At 39.2% G+C, this 15,501-nt stretch overlaps 2 protein-coding genes across 3 annotated transcripts in view; one reads left to right on the top strand and one right to left on the bottom strand.

Annotated features, from left to right (window-relative positions):
- Positions 1 to 8,456, bottom strand: part of LOC128607499 (glycerol-3-phosphate acyltransferase 4-like) — a 30,680-nt gene extending 22,224 nt beyond the window's left edge. The window contains exons 1-2 of one of the 2 annotated variants that reach the window (XM_053624400.1): positions 8,064 to 8,456; positions 3,049 to 3,630 (exon numbers count right to left, since the gene is read on the bottom strand). In XM_053624400.1, coding sequence (XP_053480375.1) covers positions 3,049 to 3,216 — 168 coding nt within the window. In that variant the 5' untranslated portion in view covers positions 3,217 to 3,630; positions 8,064 to 8,456. Of the gene's footprint in view, positions 1 to 3,048; positions 3,631 to 3,790; positions 4,244 to 8,063 lie in introns of those variants that run through there. The other variant, XM_053624401.1, reaches the window with a different exon arrangement.
- Positions 8,457 to 12,675: 4,219 nt separating this feature from the next.
- LOC128607505 (C2 calcium-dependent domain-containing protein 4C) lies at positions 12,676 to 14,124 on the top strand. Its single transcript, XM_053624408.1, has one exon. It carries the CDS (start codon positions 12,858 to 12,860, stop codon positions 14,010 to 14,012), a length of 1,155 nt encoding a protein of 384 aa, XP_053480383.1. The 5' UTR covers positions 12,676 to 12,857; the 3' UTR covers positions 14,013 to 14,124.
- Positions 14,125 to 15,501: the final 1,377 nt, after the last annotated feature.

The following is a 15,501-nucleotide window of genomic DNA, read 5'->3' as shown; positions in this document are numbered from 1 at the left end:
TAGCAGGCATGTTAAAATGATTACCACATTACGGGAGAGGCCCCTCTTTCCCATTCCTGTTCCACTCATTCCTTCCTTCTGTATTTTCTGTTTACATGTCCCTATCTGTCTCTGAAAAAGGAGCTGACTTTCTTTCGTTATTTTGCCAATTGGTCCCGAGATGGTAGGTAGCGTCTCTCAACCCCAACTTAAAGTAATGGTTTGGCAAATTTACATATTAGCCACCAATCAACCAAGACATGTTTGGTCTCTGTAGTTTACTCTTTTAGTTTTGTACTAAATTTATGAGGATAATGTCGTTAAAAAGTAATGGAAGTCACCCAAAATATTTCCCGTAAATGCAGGCCTATATCTGCAAACGTTTTAAATGACAATGACTATGTTTACATAAACAGCAGTAATCAAATTGCTGATCTTATTCTGAGTAAGACAATATTCTGATTAAGGTGTTTACATGAGTCGCTTTTAGAATATTCCTTTCATGTTCCTGTTTTTTCATGTAATAGAACATAGACCGATTAACGGCACACGTCATCACGTCCCCACGCCACGCCGTCCGACGTCCCTCCAGAATTTCACGTATCGACATACGGTTCGTCTTCGTTATGGTACCGTGTATAGTTTCTGGTGTTTTTATTTCACGGAAGCTTCAAGTGCAGTTAATTATTTGTCATGCTACACATGCAAATAGACGACTGCTTGAAGCCGTGGGCTGCGTCCCAAACCGTGTACTTACCGTCTATATAGTAGCCGTAATACATGTATTTTTCCGACTATATAGTAGGTAAGTGTACGGTTTCGGACGCAGCCGTGCTCTCTTGTTTGCCGTCAAACGGTTGAGCACTGCCGTGTGTGTATGTGTCCTATCTCAAAATGCGGTGAAAACTCCCACGCGACGTTAATAGTGTGATTAAGGTGTGTACACGTCTGTAATACACTTCGATAACGCGACTAAAACGGGAATACTCCACATTTCTTAATTCGATTTGTGTTTACTTCGAGTATGACTTTAGTCGGATTAAGGTCATCAATAATCGCTGTTTACATGCTAGTTTCTTAATCAGAGTATCGTCTTAGTCGGGTTATCAGGTTTTTGTTGTCCATGTAAACGCACTGATTGTTACGCCATGTAATCGTATTTCTAAATCCACAAGATGTCATATTTTGCAATTCCTCTGTGACTAAAAAAATGCTATTGCGAGCTTCTTGTTAAAGAACATTTCATAATATGCGCTTGTACTGTCTGTTTGTCAAAATTGTTTGACAGGAAAGTTTTTGCCATATCGTCTGGGGATCGCAAGTTTCAATCCTGACGATGCCGTGACTGGGAGTCCTAGAGAGCAGAACTGGCTGTGCTCCCTGATTGGTCAGGATGGCATTACTCTCTCTCCTACAATTCAGGCTATGTCCACATTAATCCGGATAGATCTGAAAACTGCATTTTTTTGCTTTAGAACGCTCTCCGTCTACACTGGCATTTTCAAACGTTTTTCTAAAATTGCTCATCCACAATAAAACAGCTGTTTTTATCCCTGTACCACGCATGTGTAAACACGTGAGAAGCTTTGTGTCATTTCTGTCAGCCATTTATTTAAAAAAAAATGCAATCTGAAGGTTGAAAGTGACATTAATCTTTAACAACGCTGCATTACAACATCGTCCACCATCTTGTTTGTTTTGAGTTGAATGGGTCACATGACTGGGTAACATGGCATGTTTTCTCGGCCAACACTACAACACGAAAAGTCCCGTTTTTACTGGACAAAAACGCAGACGCCGTGTGGACGGAAGACCAGAACATAGAGAAAAAGATGCATTTTCAAATTTATGCAGATGAATGTAGACGTAGCCTCAGAACGACACTAAGCAATCGTGGGCTTCTGTGAGTTTGCGTATGCGTAAGAGGGCAGATAGTGCTTTCCTCCAAGTGTGTTGAGTTCAAAAAAAGATGCGGTAGTTATTTTCACATGTCTCAGCAAATTAGCACTCTAGCTAAAACTCACAAGAGTGGATAAAAAGACAGATCAGGCAAGAAGAGAACTTGAATCACTCAGTCTCGCCAAATATAGCTGAGTTTGTAATACAGAAACCCACCAAAACCTCTCGTTAGTCACTAGCAGACTATCGTGAGTTCTCTAGCTCATTTATAGAGAATTTAATACTGGATAACAACCTAAAGCCACTTTTCCACGGCACGGTACGGCTCGACTCGACTCGCTTTACTTTTCTGAGCTTGCTTTTCCACTGCAGTTTAGCGCCGCCTCAGCGTGGGTGCCATCTTCCACTCACCTTCACGCAGGAATAATGCTGTATTATCGAAGCCCTGTACAAATACACGGTCAGGCCGTATTCCAAACGCCTTTCCTGTTCGCTGAACACAGACCCTATTAAGGATGTAAAATAACGGCGCTCTAGAACCTACGTAGTGCTCGATATGACGAAGTTAGATTCAGCCGCGACAGGAGCGACTTCGATAAACGCCTGTTTGGAAATCGGTAACAAGCGAGATGTAAACATCTAAGACAGAAACCTTTATTGTAATTTTATCTGTACTGAAAGAAATGATACATCATTTTCAATGAATAGAATATTACCGTACGCAAAGTATGTATTAAATGACACATATATTCAGGCATAATACAGAACCACTCGTTAAGGAGAATTCCCCACTCCCTCAGTGCGCGGCTCATTTAGTATCGGCTCGGCTCACTTGGAACCTCGACCGAGGTGGTACTAAAAAAAAAGTACCAGGTACTAGCCAGAGTGGAAAACCCCCAAAATGCGAGCAGAGTCGAGTCGAATCGAGCCGTACCGTATAGTGGAAAACCGCCATAAATTCCATAATGAAGGTCAACTTGACGCCTATCATTCTCTACATACAGTACATACCAAATTGGAATCTATTTTGGTTTCATTTGCATACAAAATGAACACAATTCAAAATGGACAATTGGTTTCAAAGCTCAAAATCAGACTTCTTCAGAGATGTGGTGTTCGTTTGCAGGCTAAAATGTGACTAACGGTTTCCTGGGAGTTCTCAGCACTCACCTCAAATACCTTGAGCAGGGTGTTCATGTAGAGTCGCCGGATGCCGAAGGACACGCCGAATATAGCCGGCACGATAATGAACACCAGCAGTAGAGTGAACCACACGGTCAAGGAGATGCCCAGCAACATGCACAGCAAGTTATCAAAAGGAGACACGAACAGACCCATTCCTGCAACCTGGTTCAATAATTTCAAAAAATTTCTTTAAAAAGGGAGAAAGAAGTCAAAAAAGCAACCGATCTAACGCCGTTCAGGGTGTAGGTCTCCAGACCATGTTCTGTCTAAAACGAGAGTCTTAGTGTCTAAGGAAAGAGGTCTATAACTGTGTCCTCTTCACCAACTACGTCGTCTCAGCTTCTCATTTCACCAGAAATAGCCTCCAATGTCCAAAGGGGCTTGTCTTGTAATCAAAAGCTAGTGTTTCATGCAAATTCGGTCACGCTGAACTCTTTCCATTGTGTATCACTTCACGTGATAAGAGGTGATTCCTGATTTGTTTATAGCAGCAGAACTTCAGGAAACTTAAAAGCTGGCCATAAAATAAAGTCAAGAGCAGCTTCTCGTCCAGTCCTTTTCTTCTACCTGGAAATGAAAGAAAATACATCTATTTAGAGTTCGTCTACATTCATATACTGACATTCATATAACACACTTGTAATATAATAATAAATATGACTGACTGCACCTCAGTCAAATGAAGTGACTGAATAATGCAATAATGTATAATCTGTTAAATACTTACTTAATTGATTTACATTCTGAACTTTCCGTAACTCTGCGTGTAACTTGGCGAACTTGAGTCTGCATAAACTGTGTCACGCCCAAAAAACTGGGATCTTAAAGATATAGCTTGGTCAAGATGGACAAATATGCAATGTTTCACGTTTGTTATCTGAAGATTTTTTTTTTAGCTTCTTTTCTTCGCACTGAGGCAAGAAGGCTAAAATAGCTAATAAGTAATGGAAATCTGTACTTGTGTCCTGATAAGATTTTAATCACATGCTTTTACACACTAATGCATCTCCATTTGGACAGACTAAAATCCCATTGGTTTGGTATTAAGCAAATCTGCTCATGACATTTCAACACAAACTTCCAATGATAGGCTTCATTTTTAGTTGTTTTATGAACTGCACCTTGTTAACATATATCCATTGGCAAAGCATGTGTGTGTCATCTGCTGGGAGGGGTTTTGGTGGTCAAATGTGACTTGGAGAGATGGATGTATTTACATTTGTGTAACATGGTTAAACTGCATCTAAGACCATCTAAGTGGTTTGAGCGATTGGAAACTGTTGCAAATGCGTCTTGGGTGCACTTTCATGTTTATATGGAAAATCTCCATCCGGATATAACCCTGATATGAAAGACACACGAAACAATGTGTAAACAAGGTCTATCTCATACAATTTGTTTTTTCTGTATGTCCATTTCAATATGCTTGCTCCAAATGACACTGCTTTGTGATATCACATTTGCACTATTGCAAATTCGCATGGTTTTTTCAAGTCTTCACACTGCAGTGGAAGTATATAATTTTTCACATAATATCCAGCTTTCCAGTACATATCTACACTTGGGAGGTGGAACGTACTGTAGAGGCTGGAATCATACCAAATTGTCTTGGCTGATGTACATTTGGGGTACATTTGGGTGGCAATGTATGAAACCATGAATCAAAGTGAAAACAGACCAACATGTGGATGAAAAAAATGAACAAGTTGACAAAACGTCTTCATTGGACGCTAATGAAGAGCACACGTAAATTATAGCCGCTCAGGGTGGATTTTTCCTTTAAGGCTGCTGATTAAGAAGAAAATTGAGGGGGAAAGTGAAGACCATGATGGAAGTGAGGGGGTTAATTTCTCAGTGGGTCTGAGGAAGCAGAACAAGGAGCTGCTTGAGTGAGTTTCCTCCCACACCCTGAGAGTGGGAGATCTGCCACACTCATAAATCGGACATTATCAGAGCTGATGTGTCGTTCCGCTACAGAGCTCATATTGTGATACAGAGAATGCTGCGTGTGGACAAACACACGAACAACTACGCGTTGTCTAACCAGTAAAACTGAGCCAATTGTCATACATAAATTATGTATTCTCAGCTTTTCGTTAGCTGGCTGTCACAAAGTGGACAGTGTTACCAACTTAGTGACTTTATCATTAGACTCGCTGACTTTTTAGACTCCTTGTGCAATTTTTTTTTTTTTTTTTTAAAGAGCCTAGTGACTTTTCGAGGATTCGAACACTCTGTACAGCTCTCCAATTCACATCACAGCTGCTGGTGAAACACGTTGAGAGATCAGGTTCATTCGACTCACCACATAAAGCCTGACTTAGTTATGGTTGTATGACCGTTATAGTTTCCAATGACCAATCACTTATTGCAATTTTTCCCAGCATCTAATCACAGATCAGCATTATTCTCAGCAGCCAATCTCAGATCATGATTATTCCCAACGACCAATCACAGATCCACATTTTCCCCAACATCCAATCACTGATCACCATGTTCCTGATGATCAATCACTGATCACCATGTTCCCGAGGATCAATCACTGATCACCATTGTTCCCGATGATCAATCACTGATCACCATATTCCCAATGATCAATCACTGATCACCATTGTTCCCAATGATCAATCACTGATCACCATGTTCCCGATGATCAATCACTGATCACCATGTTCCCAATGACCAATCACTGATCACCATTGTTCCCAATGATCAATCACTGATCACCATGTTCCCAATGATCAATCACTGATCACCATGTTCCCAAGGATCAATCACTGATCACCATGTTCCCGATGATCAATCACTGATCACCATGTTCCCAATGATCAATCACTGATCACCATGTTCCCGATGATCAATCACAGATCACCATGTTCCCAATGATCAATCACTGATCACCATTGTTCCCAATGATCAATCACTGATCACCATGTTCCCGATGATCAATCACAGATCACCATGTTCCCAATGATCAATCACTGATCACCATGTTCCCAATGACCAACCACTGATCACCATTGTTCCCAGTGACCAATCACTGATCACCATTGTTCCCAATGACCACATTTTACCATTACATTAATAGTTAGCTTGTGGTTCCATGACCAAAGATGTTTGTCTTTCTATAAAAAATTTTTAAAAAAGTTATCAAATTATTATTATAAACTATTAAACTACAGTGCTGTTTAATTCATAAATCTGATTAGTCAGAGAGTATCTATAAAGTTTATACAAACAAAACAGCAGCTTTAACAGTAGGGCAAAGGTGTAACAGGGTGCAACCTATTTACAGTATATGTTTATGTTTATGTTAATTATGTTGTTTTTCTAAATATGTTATTGTTTAGAACATGGATGTTATCTTATATGTTTGGCATTTATTTAACATGGAAAGAGTCTCCAGTTCACGGTCAGCTTTTCCACCACAGGAAAAAGTCTTCATAGACTTTTTCAGAACAGTTTGTGATTTTTGGTTTCTTGATAACAAGCTGCATTTTATGTCTTATTGACCTCAAGAAAGACAAAAGAGAGAGGCTGGTACGGGAAAGCTATAGCTGCTATAATGGAAGCGATAACAGGTACTATCTTGTCTCGAGGTCTTTCCACAAAGATAAATGTAACTATAAGAAGAAGCCCTTATTTGTCACATATATGCTACAGCACAGTTAAATTCTTCTTCTTTTTTTTTTTCTTTTTTTTTTGCATATGCCAGCTTGTTAGGAAGCTGGGGTCAAAGCACAGAGTCAGTCATGATACAGCGCCCCTGGAGCAGAGAGGGTTAGGGGCCTTGCTCAAGGGCCCAACAGTGGCAGATTGGCAGTGCTGGGGCTTGAACCCTCGACCTTCTAATCAGTAACCCAGAGCATTAAAGTCCCAGTGACATGCCTTAAATCGTGCAGCGTTATTCGATGTGCTGACATAATTTCCACTGAAACAGGAATTTAGGGCGGGACATATCATGTAGCTCCTCCCCCTTTTTAAATAACCAGTAGCGTTTAGCTTACCTCACAACCCGGGATAAGCCGTACTTGACAGTTAGTACCATGTATTTTTATAATGTTAGGGGCGGGGCTCTTCAAATTCTAGAAAGCATTTGATTGGACAGAAAATCTGATGATTGCCTGAAGTGCAGAATGAGGTCATCAGAATTGTTGATGGTAGAGAGAAACTGTACATTTTGAATGCATATATTGTCTCAATTTTGTCATTGTTTTGGAGTACACACGCTTATGGATCACCTTAAGGTGAACATATTCATACTAAAAGCCACAGAAGTTCCATTTTGGTTTCATGGGGACTTTAACCGTTGAGCCAGCGCCACCCTCAACTATTATCGATTTTTTTTATTATTTAATATATAACCTGCTGCCAACTGTTTTATTCTGTATTTATTTTCTATTCTGATGAAATTCTTCATGCAACACATTCAATGAATATGCAAATTAGTACGTGACGTCATCTGGGTACTTCTAGTTATAGTGACTGTTTCAGCATGAATGAGCTACTTTCCCCTGAAAAGAGTTTGCAACAATGTAAATACTAGGAACTTTTCGCCACGTTTTACTTCCCTCTTGCTGTAGTTACAGCGCCATCAAAGCATTATGGGGAAGATAGTAACACATAGATAGTAACAGTTCAGTATACATGTCCTTGGACTACTTATGTACTTACTCAGATTAATCATTTCTGGGGGTTTTGCAGTTACATTCATATTTATTCACAGTTTGATACAAAACTGTCACCGTTAGATTTCCAAACCCAGCCAGATAACTCAGTTTAGAAGTATCTACTAGCAAAAAAAAAATTAAAATAAAATAGTTCCTCCAAAGATAATGTGTAGTCTGTTATTGTAGTTAGCGTTAATCAGATCCCGTTAAATGACAGTGTATGTAACTCTAGTATGTAATGTAGCCTATGTAATGTGTCTGATTCAAATATCATCAAAAATACAGCTCGTCTCTCGCGAGCTTTGGTGTTAAAATGTGTTATATACTCACCCCGGCGATTTAAACTCAACTCTACAGTATGTCAAATGGCTGTCGCTCAGCTTTATCCTCATCCCTGTAGTTTATTCCGCCAGACATCACCGCCGGCTCCACTCTGCCGCTGGGATTTTAACCCTACCCGTATTCAGATAAACCCCGCCTCCTGTATCAGGATTGGCTAGTACCGCTATGTGTCCTGCAGTAGGATTGGGTAACAATAAAACCGTCCAATCAGAAAGGTTCAGAGGATGCCCTCGTGAATGGAGAATACCGGTGGGGAGGAAAACACATGGCTTCGAGTTCCAAATAAGAACTCTAATGTGATATTGCCATCTAGTGGTGAATATTGTAACTGTCTGGTTATTCCTGTTCCACTGAACTTCATTCCAAGCTGAGCTTTGTTTGAAGTTTTCTAGGAAATAGTTTAAAGTTTAACTGCATGAAAAAGCAGCTTTTTCAGGGCCAAATGTTCCCCCATAATGGTAGGAATATCTGACCGACCTGCTGGAAAAAAGCAATAGAAACCTTCACAGAACTTCTAATGGTTTCCATTACAAATACCATTACAAACCGTCAGCTAAACATTAAAACCATTACCATTACTGGTCTTTAATGGTATCCACTAGACATAACATGCCATCAATAGAAGGCAACAAATTACCAGTAGAGATAAACAGGGACCATTACAGTTTCCATTAAAACCAATATAATTCCCATTATAACCATTAAAACCATTACAAACTCTATGAGGGTTTCTGTTGGGGTTTTTTCCCCTTGTTGTTGTTGATGTTGTTTTCAGCAGGGCGTATATCTGACATCGTCATTTGGTTCCTGAACCATTATGGAAAGCTTTTCCAGTTTTCAAATGTCCAGTTTCAGTGAGTCTGTGCCCACTTTAGCCTCAGATTCCTTCTCTTGGCTGACAGGAGTGGAAGCATTTTTGGTTCTGCTGATCCAATACGTTGTGCTTTCTGACATGCTTTTCTGCTCACCACAGTTGTAAAGAGTGATTATTTGACTTACCGCAGCCTTAATTTCAATACACAGATTTAAATGTGTGTTTATATGCAATAATCTATAGTAGGCTATATAGGTTAAATCGTACTTTTAGAAAGCCACTGTAAGGAATATCAGTGTCTAAAAGAAAAAGAAATTCCTTTTTATTCCTAATTCAATTAGTGCCTTTATTTATTATTATCATAGATATTCCCAATGTCTATTTTAATTTATTTCTTCTTGAAAATTAAGCCTTGAACCTTTATGGTAATTAAACTTCATTTACTACATCCAGGACAAACCACAGTCCAGAAGATGGTGCTCTTGTAATACAGACTAATGTGAATTAACTTCTTTTAATTTAGCCTTTAAATCCAATCGTCTGAGAAGCCCGCAAATAATTAATTATAAACTGGAATTTGCTGATGCAGAATGGTTCATCTTATTTTGATTCCACCTATTTGAGAGTTATTTTCTGAAAACATGCTAACTCTCTAGGGTGTTTTCACCTGCATTTCCACTCATGGTAGCTTCAGGTAAATATTTAGTCCATATTATACTTAGTCTTTTAAAAATGTGTTGATGGAAAAAGGATGATCATATCGCACGGAATACAGCACGTGCTCTGAGGCCAGGAAAGGTCACTGGATACTTTTATATAATGAGTTCCAGGTGAACATTGAATAATCACAGTGAAAACACTTACCTGTGCTGTCTGAATATAATCGCAATCAGACTGTTTCTCCACTGCAAAAAAGGATCGAGGACACTGGCAGGACAAATGAGTACCCAGATCTCTTCACCCTCTGACCTTTGACCTGTTGTATCCTAACATTAGGACATCTCAAGTCAACCCTGTTTCTCTCAGCTCTCTTAGTAACTATCAAAGTTCACAGCTCTGTGTCTTTCTCAGCCTCTCTCAATGATCACAGCCCCTCTCATTTACATTTAGAATGAGAAACCCTGAAGAATCAATAAATTACAGACAAATACAGGATCAAATCTCACACTAAAAGTGTTATGTTTCTTCTTTTCATTTGAATACTATTTTAGAAGCTTTGGTTGTTGAGACGATGTCCACAGTTAAATGCGCTAACCTCCTCATTTACTGTTTGTATTATTACAGGGTTGGTTCTACTCAATGGGTTCTACTCAAACAAACCAAATTCCTAAATGTAATGTAACAATTCGAGTATTGCTGAGCTACACAATGAAAATGCTAGAAGCTTCCCATCTGATGTGACCTGAGTTCAACTTCCCCTACCATATCCTTACTTCAGGCACTCTGAGACAAAATCAAAAACTGGTCCCAGATTAGCGGTAAAACCCAACCACCAGGGTTGTGAGGGTTACTTTAAGAATTTATTCTGTGCCACTTACAAAGTACTTCATAAAAAATGCCATCAGTAACATAATCCAAGTACCACAATATGAAAGTAATGTAATCTGATTAGTTTTGGATTTGGCTTCAAGGTCATATATGTAAATAAAGTCAAGAGAAAAGCAATATGATCGAAAATACTTGTATTTAGAGCTTATTTTAGAGCTTAAAACATGTTCAATGTTTGGATTTGTTTGAATAAAATAAATAAAGAAATAAAAGTTCACTGTCCCTGATGCGGGTAACATTACATTACAAAAGCTAAAGTGACCATATTCTGGTTTTCCAAAAAGAGGACACCTTTGGACGACATACTAGTATTCATAACAGTGTTACTATGAATGCAGACTTTCATCACATAAATATATATAAATAAAATTGCTTTCACTCTGCCCATGTTTTTACATTTTTTCCTGCATTCTTTTGAATGTCCATGGAATAAAATAAAATAGATGTCATGAGTATACCTTCTGCCATCATTTACACATTTGAATGGGCATGTAATATGAAGCGATGTGATAACATGAAATTCAAAATGACCCTATATGGTCGTGGGCATTGTTTCAACTCAGGACAGCTGTCATTTGCTGCTATTGTCAAGCAACTGTTTGACGGCGTACACAACAGCGCTTCAACTTCGCACATTCTCTGAGAGTAGGCTAATGACCGAGAGGAAGGAATTTGGCCAATAGTTGCTGCAAGCCTTTTAGAATCGACCAGTTGATGTGTGAGAAGGTGGGAATTACAGACAGGGGTTAAAGAAATGCAAATATACGCACACATGTTGCAGTATATGTCCAAAGTGTCCGTAGTGTATGAATGGGTGTGTGAATGTGTGTGTGATTGTGTGCCCTGCGATGGATTGGCACCCTGTCCAGGGTGTACCCCAACTTGTACCCGATGCTCCCTGGGATAGGCTCCAGGTTTCCCGTGACCCTGAAGTGAAGGATTAGCGGTATAGGAGATGGATGGATGGATGGATGTTGCGGTATTAGACCATAAGCACATCATAATGAAACTAAAGCCGAATCCCGGATACTTTCTCAAATTTAGACGCTTTTTAAGGTCCGACAAAGAGGACATGTCCGGGAAAAAGAGGACGTACGGTCACCCTAACAAAAGCATTTCAAAGAACAATTTGTGTTAATTTCTACCAAATTAGCTTTGCGCAAAATTTATTTGCACATGCACCAGGAGGTTGCTCATGTGAGTCACGACTGGCAAGAGAGAACCAGAACTATAATCAAGCAGCTGTCTATATTGTGTTGTGTTAAATGATTCATTTCTCTGGTTTCAAATGAAAAAAACTGTAATCCTAATAGCATTCCCTTTTTTTTTCTTTTCTTTTTTTTTCTTTTTACAAAATGTACTTGTAACCTGATTATTTTGTTTTTTGATGTAACTGTAACAGATTACAGTTAGCAGTTTGTTTTTTTTTTATCCTGATTACATAACATCATTACACGTATTCCGTTACTCCCGAAGCCTGCCTACCGCTCAGCTCAAACCCTTCGAGCTCAACAGGTGGTGCTTATACTAGGAGCATAAGCTGTTTGAAGGTCATGAATGAGGTCAGTGCTGGCCTTTAACAAGGAGAGTCAAAGAGCCAGACGGTTAAACCCCTTTTGATGTCACTCAGAGGTCTGCATGATCTGAGATCAGGTTTAATTTTTCCCATGATGACCTAGTTTAGCCATATAGCAGGGGAAAACTGGTCTGTGACCTGTTCTTAATGGATGTAGATTAGAAAAAAGGTGCAAAGTCGACAGACGAGGCAGGATTTTTGGTGGGATAACTTACCGTGATTGGCTGTGATGGATCTAACACTGAGGAGTGTTCAGGATTCCCAGTACATAAATACATCCACAGTAACCCACAGTGTATACCAGAGAAGAGAATCTCCACTTGGTTATAAAGTTCCTTCAAAGAGGTAAGAGCCAAAGAGTAAAACCTTTCTAACACATTATATATATATATATATATATATATATATATATATATATATATATATATATATATATATATATATATACAAATTCGAATAAACAAATGTGCTGGAATATTATTTAATTTCATACTTATAAATTTGTAAGAAAAAAGTTATAATATTAACCCTATTCCTGACCACACATTAAGCTTTAAACCTTTGCATCTTTTCATATGACATGACTCATATAAATTGTTACAAATTTGCAAATGTGATGTTGGTAAATCAGTATATTATAGCAGTATTAATACTGTATATTATAGCAGCATATGGTGTTGTTAAAGGGTCGTCATTCCATCTAATATATCTTATAGTCTTTTAGATCATTCTAAATATTTAACAAACCAATTCAGGCCAAGTGGAAGGATATTAAACATGTTTTGCTTATTCTACGGGGTTCCTAAAATCTAATTAATTAGTATCCTTTTTGAATTTAGAAAGAATGTGGATCCTTCGAAAAGTCCAAGAGAGTGCCGAGAGCTTTCCAGTGGAGATAACCCGACTTGTGAGTAAAAACTCAGATGAGATCTCAGCCAAGGCAAATCTTCTCAACAAACTCCACAGCAATGTCCTGACACCAGATAAAATTCCAGATTTCTTCCTGCCTCCCAGGCTGAGTAGACGCTCTCTAGTTGCAGTGGAGGGCATCGTTTCACACTGCCTTGGTGAAACTGGAGCCAACTGCACTCAGACACCTCAACCAAAATCTGACACAACTACTACAGTGATGAAGACAGATATAAACAAGGGCACCAGTGTGGGCATGAGGGGCCACCTAAAGCCAATTCCGTTTTCACTTAAAAACTATGAGTCTGGTTTGTTCGAGAGTCCAAACACTCGGCGCAAAGAGTCATTGTTTCACTCTGCAATTTCCAGCTACACACTTGAGCGGGTGACCAATAGGGCGTTGCCAAAACTACCCTCCATAGCACTGCTGAAGGTGGGTAGTGTGGAGAGTGACACCAGTTCGTCTGCTGATTCCTCTCCTCACAGCTCACCACCTCCAATCAGGAGCAAACATGAGACCATTTCGATGACACATTCATCATCAAAAGAATCTCTTCATAAAGATGATTTACTGAGCCCAAAAAACACAGATGACAAGATCAAATTGGCAAGAGATAACCATGTTGCTCAACCTGCTACCTCAACTTTAACCCCACCTCTTCAATTCCCACTCGACATGCTCCATTGTCAGGAATGCCTCCATAGTGAGCACGTCCTCCTCCTCCCACGCAGGGGCTGCATTCGTCTCTCTGCCTCTCATGCCAACATGGATGGAGATCAATCCACCATTCGAATTCGGGTGGTCTCCGTGGAGGACATGCGTGAACCTGGTGACCTCCGACCACTGCACTGTGGACTCACCTTGAGCCTGAGTCCAGGCAAGCTGCAGCGGCAGCACAGCGCTATCATCAGGAACTGCCGCAACCCCGTGTTCAACGAGGACTTCTTCTTCACAGAACCAGAGGGAGAGAAGCAAGGGCTGAAGAACTTTGCTCTCAGGGTGAAGGTGCTGGAGAAGAACCCTGGTCTGGGAAGGGCTGCAGTGCTCGGGGTTATCATCAAGCCACTCACTGAGCTACTAGCATTGTAAAAGCAATACTAAAAGTCATCTTTCCACCATGAAACTCTATGTGCTTGACTTGATTTTGATAGTCAGATCATTTTGACCTGAGAATAGAATGCTGTTTTTTGTTTTGCTTTTAAAAAAGACCAACCAGCAGGAAACATTGCTGCCTCACAGCTCCAGGGTCCTGGGACTGATCCTGAGCTTGGGTTATTATCTATGTCCTCCCTGTGTCATGTGGGTTTCCTCCTGGTTCTCCAGTTTCTGGTAGGTGGATTACTAAATTGGCCCTAGGTCTGAATGTGTGTGGGGGTCCATTCAGGGTGTGTCCACCGTTCCCAGGATAGGCTCCACGTGACCCTGACCAGGATAAAGTGCTTACTGAAGCTGAATGAATGAATGAATGAATATTTGCAATCAAAAGAATCATGAATTAGATTTTTAAAAACTTTTTCTCCATAAATATTGCTTATACTGTATTACTAATACCAGAGATGATGATGATAAATTATACATTATACGCTAGCTTCAAATATATCTCACATAAGACAACATTAATCAGACGTACAATAGAGAAAGTGTATTACTACCTTAAACATGTAGTTGTAAATAATCTAATTGATTGTTTGTTGACTTTGCTCTTGTTGCAATGTATTTAAACATATTGAAAAGGAATTCAAGTATGTTACATCGTGATGTCGTGTGACATCTAATGTCTAATATGTTAGCGCATTTCCAACAGTATGGATATGATGCTTGAATTCGTATTTAATTGCAAAGCATCAAAATGCATATCTGGTCATGTGACCTTTTAAGGCGTACACAGACGAATATTCAAAGCTAGAATATTTATGTATTTATGGATAGCTGTTTGCGAATGTTATGAATGTCACAATGTATTTTGGGGGGAACGACACATATTAAACTCATCATGCATATATAATTATGAGAGATTCGATTGAACCCATAGTTTGTGTATATTGAAAAAGTGTGTATTTTGTTGTTTTGATGTACATTACTGAGGAAAATTAAGTGTTATGCTTGTGACATTTTTGCATTATGGTGTATCCTTCACAGCTTCTAAAATTCGGATAAAATAAAACTGAATATATATATATATATAGAGAGAGAGAGAGAGAGAGAGAGAGAGAGAGAGAGAGAGAGCGACAGAGAGAGAGAGAGAGAGAGAGAGAGCTATATATAGCTTATTGTTCACTATATAGCCTATAGTAGAAATTTGGTAAAATTGTACATTTTATAATAGAATTTTAACAAAACATGTATTTCTGTAGCTTGAGTAAAATTAACATCAGAGACATTGACACAAGAGGGCAAGCATGAGCTTCCTGTGTTCATTGCACTAAACAACATCATTATCGTTGAGTCTAATGGTAAAAGAATTAGTAGTCTGTTATTATACTCTTTAATCAAAGATAATCATAATCAATGTATATAGGATACAAACAGTGTCTCTCCCTCCCACCACATCTAACTGTATATATATACACACACACAC

The sequence above is a fragment of the Ictalurus furcatus genome, chromosome 5 (genome assembly GCF_023375685.1).
Source record: "Ictalurus furcatus strain D&B chromosome 5, Billie_1.0, whole genome shotgun sequence".
NCBI lineage: Eukaryota > Metazoa > Chordata > Actinopteri > Siluriformes > Ictaluridae > Ictalurus > Ictalurus furcatus.
This window is presented reverse-complemented; position numbering and strand designations above follow the sequence as displayed.

Bases quoted from the DNA above. Each gene is read 5' to 3' on its own strand.
- LOC128607505 (XM_053624408.1), top strand. From the start codon at position 12,858: ATGTGGATCCTTCGAAAAGTCCAAGAGAGTGCCGAGAGCTTTCCAGTG.